The sequence below is a fragment of the Dermacentor albipictus genome, chromosome 5 (genome assembly GCF_038994185.2).
Source record: "Dermacentor albipictus isolate Rhodes 1998 colony chromosome 5, USDA_Dalb.pri_finalv2, whole genome shotgun sequence".
In the NCBI taxonomy this organism is placed as follows: domain Eukaryota; kingdom Metazoa; phylum Arthropoda; class Arachnida; order Ixodida; family Ixodidae; genus Dermacentor; species Dermacentor albipictus.
In genome coordinates this window covers 168,297,681-168,304,007 of record NC_091825.1, presented here as the reverse complement: position 1 = coordinate 168,304,007, position 6,327 = coordinate 168,297,681, and the positions used below count along the sequence as shown (strand labels likewise).

At 54.2% G+C, this 6,327-nt stretch overlaps 1 protein-coding gene across 2 annotated transcripts in view; it reads right to left on the bottom strand.

Annotated features, from left to right (window-relative positions):
• Nucleotides 1-5,801: 5,801 nt before the first annotated feature.
• The window catches only part of LOC135904056 (tRNA-uridine aminocarboxypropyltransferase 1), a 42,395-nt gene continuing 41,869 nt past the window's right edge, over nucleotides 5,802-6,327 (bottom strand). For both annotated transcript variants that reach the window (XM_070539764.1, XM_065434644.2), the window contains exon 6: nucleotides 5,802-6,315. Coding sequence is in view for 1 of the 2 variants with exons in the window: in XM_065434644.2 (XP_065290716.2) it covers nucleotides 6,292-6,315 (24 nt within the window). In the remaining variant the exon portion in view is untranslated. The remainder of the gene's footprint in view (nucleotides 6,316-6,327) is intronic.

Sequence of the window (6,327 nt, the reverse complement as noted above, 5' to 3'; positions counted from 1 at the left end):
TTCCGTTCCCTCCTCAGGTCTAGGCTAATTCGAGTTCTTCCCATCCAGTGGTCACTGCAGCGCACCTTGCCGAGCACGTCCACACCTTGTATGATGCCAGGGTTAGCGCAGAATATGAAGTCTGTTTCATTTCTAGTCTCGCCGTTCGGGCTCCTCCACGTCCACTTTCGGCTATCCCGCTTGCGGAAGAAGGTATTCATTATCCTCATATTATTCTGTTCCGCAAACCCTACTAATAACTCTCCCCTGCTATTCCTAGTGCCTTTGCCATATTCCCCCACTGCCTTGTCTCCAGCCTGCTTCTTGCCTACCTTGGCATTAAAGTCGCCCATTAGTATAGTGTACTTAGTTTTCACTCTACCCATCACCGATTCCACGTCTTCATAGAAGCTTTCGACTTCCTGGTCATCATGACTGGATGTAGGGGCGCAGACCTGTACAATCTTCATTTTGTACCTCTTATTAAGTTTCATAACAAGACCTGCCACCCTCTCGTTAATGCTATAGCATTCCTGTATGTTACCAGCTATATTCTTATTAATCAGGAATCCGGCTCCTAGTTCTCTTCTCTCCGCTAAGCCCCGGTAACACAGGACGTGCCCGCTCTTTAGCACTCTATATGCTTCTTTTGGCCTCCTAACTTCACTGAGCCCTATTATATCCCATTTACTGCCCTCTTATTCCTCCAAAAGCACTGCTAGACTCTCCTCACTAGATAACGTTCTAGCGTTAAACGTTGCCAGGTTCATATTCCAATGGTGGCCTGTCCGGAGCCAGTGATTCTTAGGACCCTCTGCTGCGTCGCAGGTCTGAGCGCCGCCGTGGTCAGTTGCTTCGCAGCTGCTGGGGACTGAGGGCCGGGGTTTGATTGTTGTGTTCATATAGGAGGTTGTGGCCAAGTACTGCACCAGGGCGGCCAATCCTTCTCAGGTGAGGGAGTGCGTTACCGGTTCTGGTCACCGGGATCAGGCCATACTCCAGGCCTGTTTGTGCAATTTTATCAACACGCGGATTTTTTTTTATCCGGTGGAAAATTGCCAGCACCGGGATTCGAACCACAGACCTCTTGCACGCGAGGCGGGTGTTCTACTTCTACGCCACCGCTGCACACGACCCACGTATTGGGAGTGCTTAACGCCTGTGTCACCTCCGCCGCGGGTCGGCAAGTTATTACACTATCAGCGGGATCGACCCATGTATTGCGAGTGCTTACCGCTCGTGTCAACTCCTCCGCGGGTCGGCCCAGTATTGCACTATCAGAGGAAACGACCCACGTATTGCGAGTGCTTAACGCGTCACCTCCGCCGCGGGTCGGCCGGTATTGCACTATCAGCGGGATAGACCCACGTATTTCGAGTGCTTAACGCCTGTGTCCCCTCCGCCGCGAGTCAGCCCGGCATTGCACTATCAGCGGGTTCGACCGACGTATTGCGAGTGCTTAACGCCTGTGTCACCTCCGCCGCGCGTAGGCCCGGTATTGCACTATCAACGGGATCGACCCACGTATTGCGAGTGCTTAAAGGGACACTAAAGGTTACCATTAAGTCAACATGGACTGCCGAAATACCATCCCAGAAACCTCGAAACGCTTGTTTCGTGCAGAGGAGTGACTTATTTCAAGAGAAAATGCATTCTGAAGCGTCCGCGTAACTCTAGCGCAGTTCAAATCAACCGCCTTCTGATCGAGGAGTACTGACATCATGGTCTCATAGTGACGTTGCGCCATCGGTGAGTAGAACGGCGTCCGCAGACGGCGCTACGGGTTTTCTACGCAAAACGCAAACGCGCGGCCAGAAACAGAGCCAGGACAGAGCCGACAGCAGAGCGAAAGCGGGAGTATGGTGGCTAGCGGAAGGAGAAACGCGCGACCATGGGGCTCTTGCGTTGCCCAGGGGGCGCTGCGAGAAAGGTGCTAAAAAGCGCCCTCTGTCCTACAATGGGTCGTACCAAGCTCGGTTGTCTGCTTCGGAAAGCACGTTTACAATATGGACCCGCCACTTTCGGTTGTGTTGTAGCACGGCCTGCTGCGAATATTGGGCGCCGAAGATTTTTTCAGGGGTGCCACGCTGCGTAAAGGCAAGAAATTATGCAGTGCCGAATACGTGTACGCCGTTCAAGAATTAGGCGGCGAAGTTTTAGCACGGTGTCAATCGCAAGTGAAGCGAGTCGCGTACGAAGTGGAAATACAGGTAAGGTTTGCACGCTAGCTGCTAGATTCAGGCGTACAAACGCGAGGAAATGCGTGCTATAAATGAATGCACAGCAGCGATAAGCAGACATCAAGTGTACGGAACTGCTCGAGCGCACGATCGTACGCGCCGCGACGGCAGCGGTCTTTCGGCATGCCGCCAAACGGCGGGCCTCCTGCAATCTTTGTTGACTGCATGCCGCTTAACTGATGCTAATGCACGTGAGCTCGCACGTACGTGCAAATCGCGCTGCAGCCCGAGCTCGTGCGCTGCTCGCTTGATGTAGCTTTTAATGACAGCGCTCGAACATCGATGTACTGCAATCAATACTGCCTTGCTGCGCTGCCTCGACGTGCTGGCTTGAGATCAAGGATGAGCGCATTTAACTCTCTTAACCTGTGCTGCCCGTAGTGGAGTAGTGAATTCTCATCGAATGAGCCCGACCATTCGTGCTCATTTGCACACACTTCACCACTTCGCATCGGTCGAATTGTTAATTGTCGCTGTGGCCGGGTCTCGAATCGTGAATTACCAGCCATGCCTGCTACTATGTCGGTCTGCTGTCGGGACTGTAGGTGCAAAAGACCGAAATTTCGAACGCAGATAATCAAGCAAGCTTCAAGACAGGCGAAGCAGTCAGCATGGTACGAAGTTTCGCTTAGTCAGCGCGACGAACTGCAGCTATGCAGCGCGCCCGACGCTCCACTTCGTGAGGCCTTGAAGGAAAACGGTAGAGTCTGATGTTGGGATTCAGGCCTTCTTGTTCATGGCAGCCCACAACGCAGAAGTAATGACGGTGACGCCTTTTCGAGGCTGGGCTAGGTCTCTCCGGATGGGCGTCACCGATTCCTTCTGCTCCAAGCATTACGTCCCACGGCACACGGAGAGTCCATTTTCGTTAAACTATAGGCTGCGGCGAGCTCTCAGCGTGGTCGGCGTGGTCTGTGAGAAGTGACGAGCCTTTTCGCACTCGCAACAGGGCATAAAAAAGTGCGAATCGACGCAAAACTCGGCCTAGAAACGTGCTTCGCCACAGCCAGGGCTCAATACGACCCAAGCTGGCATGACCCAGATGTCGTTTCTCGCACCGCCACCAGGAGCCGCTACTATACCTCAAACTCCAGCGCAAGACGCCCATAAGCTGGTACTTCATTCTATGACGCAAACTTCGACGCTCGTCGCAATGGACCCTGACACCGACAGACTGGCTCGCGATGGTGGGCTCAACTTCAGCGATTTGAGCACCGACGAGCGCGACCTGCTGCTGAGGGCTCGCGCTGCCGGCGTCGATGTGTACTACGACGGCGGCCTCGACACCGGCTCTGCGGAGCGGGAAAGCAACGAGGGCTTCCCACGACATCACATGGACGTGGCATTCTCGCTGCTTGTTCCAAATGAAAGTTTCGCGCGCCAGCAGAACCCTCACAGCGCGACGCGATAACCAAACTACTGAAACTCCAAAGCGTGCGCGGCGCAGAGTCGAGCGCGCAGGGTCGAGCGAAAACGAAACCTTTCGAACACCCATATTACTGAAGGGTAACGTCAAAATGTTATTTTTTTCTTAGAATCGAATAGACGTAGACAAGTAGCATTTTTTCCCGTCTTATAATCGAATGAAATGATATTTTTAATACGAGTAATTGAGTATTAGTAACACAAATTATGAGGAGTGCTTTCGTCATCGGGCTAGTACCGGAATGTCGCTGGGGGGTCTCAAATCGTGTCATGCATTTACCTCAATTTCTCGGTTACTAAAGCTCTGTTCGCGATTATATTGACGCCTTAGACGTTCTAGAACATTGCTCTACCACTTTAACTTGAGTTTCAGGTAACCTTTAGTGTCCCTTTAACGCCTGTGTCACCTCCGCCGCGGGTCGGTCGGTACTGCACTATCAGCGGGTTCTACCCACGTATTGCGAGTGCTTAACGCCTGCGTCACCTCCGCCGCGGGTCGGCCAGAAATTGCACTATCAGCGGGATCGACCCACGTATTGCGAGTGCTTAACGCCTGTGTCACTTCCGCCGCGGGTCGGCCAGAAATTGCACTATCAGCGGGATCGACCCACGTATTGCGAGTGCTTAACGCCTGTGTCACTTCCGCCGCGGGTCGGCCCTGTATTGCACTATCAGCGGGATCGACCCACGTATTGCGAGTGCTTAACGCCTGTGTCACTTCCGCCGCGGGTCGGCCCTGTATTGCACTATCAGCGGGATCGACCCACGTATTGCGAGTGCTTAACGCCGATGTCACCTCCGCCGCGGGTCGGCCCGGTATAGCACTATCAGCGGGATCGACCCACCTACTGTGAGTGCTTAACGCCTGTGTCACCTCCGCCACGGGTCGGCCGGTATTGCACTATCAGCGGGATCGACCCACGTATTGCGAGTGCTTAACGCCGATGTCACCTCCGCCGCGGGTCGGCCCGGTATAGCACTATCAGCGGGATCGACCCACCTACTGTGAGTGCTTAACGCCTGTGTCACCTCCGCCACGGGTCGGCCGGTATTGCACTATCAGCGGGATCGACCCACGTATTGCGAGTGCTTAACGCCTGTGTCCCCTCCGCCGCGGGTCGGCCCTGTATTGCACTATCAGCGGGATCGACCCACGTATTGCGAGTGCTTAACGCCGATGTCACCTCCGCCGCGGGTCGGCCCGGTATAGCACTATCAGCGGGATCGACCCACCTACTGTGAGTGCTTAACGCCTGTGTCACCTCCGCCACGGGTCGGCCGGTATTGCACTATCAGCGGGATCGACCCACGTATTGCGAGTGCTTAACGCCTGTGTCCCCTCCGCCGCGGGTCGGCCCTGTATTGCACTATCAGCGGGATCGACCCACGTATTGCGAGTGCTTAACGCCGATGTCACCTCCGCCGCGGGTCGGCCCGGTATAGCACTATCAGCGGGATCGACCCACCTACTGTGAGTGCTTAACGCCTGTGTCACCTCCGCCACGGGTCGGCCGGTATTGCACTATCAGCGGGATCGACCCACGTATTGCGAGTGCTTAGCGCCGATGTCACCTCCGCCGCGGGTCGGCCCGGTATAGCACTATCAGCGGGATCGACCCACGTATGGGGAGTTTTGTGCCTACACACGGACACGATCCTCGGCGAACTACACCTTAATAGCTTCGCTGTAAAATTGATAACGTCTTTATGCTTCTTACCTAATTATTTAATTAATTAATGCCGACGACGAACGCGGGAGCACGGTCGCGCCGAGGGGCGCCAGCCGTGGAAGAAGACGGCGACGCTGGAGGCAATCGTGATGATGACCATAGTTTTGTTTAACATAAGGACACAATACTGGGAAAGTAGCCCTTAGCAGCTTCGCTGTAAAATAATTTAGCACGGCAGGCCATGTAACGCGTAGGGCAGATAACCTGTGGACCATTATAGTTACAGAATGGATGCCAAGGGAAGGGAAGCGCAGTCGAGGTCGGCCGAAAATTAGATGAGATGATGAAATTGGGACATTCGCAGTCGCAAGGTTCAAGTCACATGGCGAAAGAAGGAGGCAAGTAGTGATCGCTGGGAGAGACCTTCGTCCTGCAGTGGACACAAGAAACAGGCCGATGATGCAAAGCGACAGAAAATAAACATGTGTCTTGTTTGGAAAATCACAATGTTTTATTGAGGGATAGCACACTCTTTTATCTTTATACATTCAAGGTACAGTTTGCATGCCCCCTTCACTGCAAGGCACAGACTGAAATAGCGGAGTCGACGCCCGTAGAGAAATCTCGGCAAGAACAGTGCGCTCGTCCCTCGGCCAGTTGTGAGCTACTTTCCACATCGTGCGACAGTTTCAGGGATGATAATGTAGCACGAGCACGGCGCACGACCGAATCAGAGCGAAATTCAGGCGGCAGCTGTTTGGTAAGCTTGTTACGTGTGCACGAACAGAGCTCGTCAGCGTCAGCGAAGGCTGACGCCGCAGTGTTCGTTTTTGTGGCCTGCGCGATTCCACACTCACTATGTACGTTGACGTGGATTCGGTAGTTTACAAAACCCGCAGCCGTCCAGCTTCGGCCCTCCCCGTGGGCGCTGCCAACACTGGGCGCACAGTCCAGCAGACGTGGACAAACAGCGATCGTCACCGGCTGCTCACTCCCAAGTCCTGCGGGGAAAA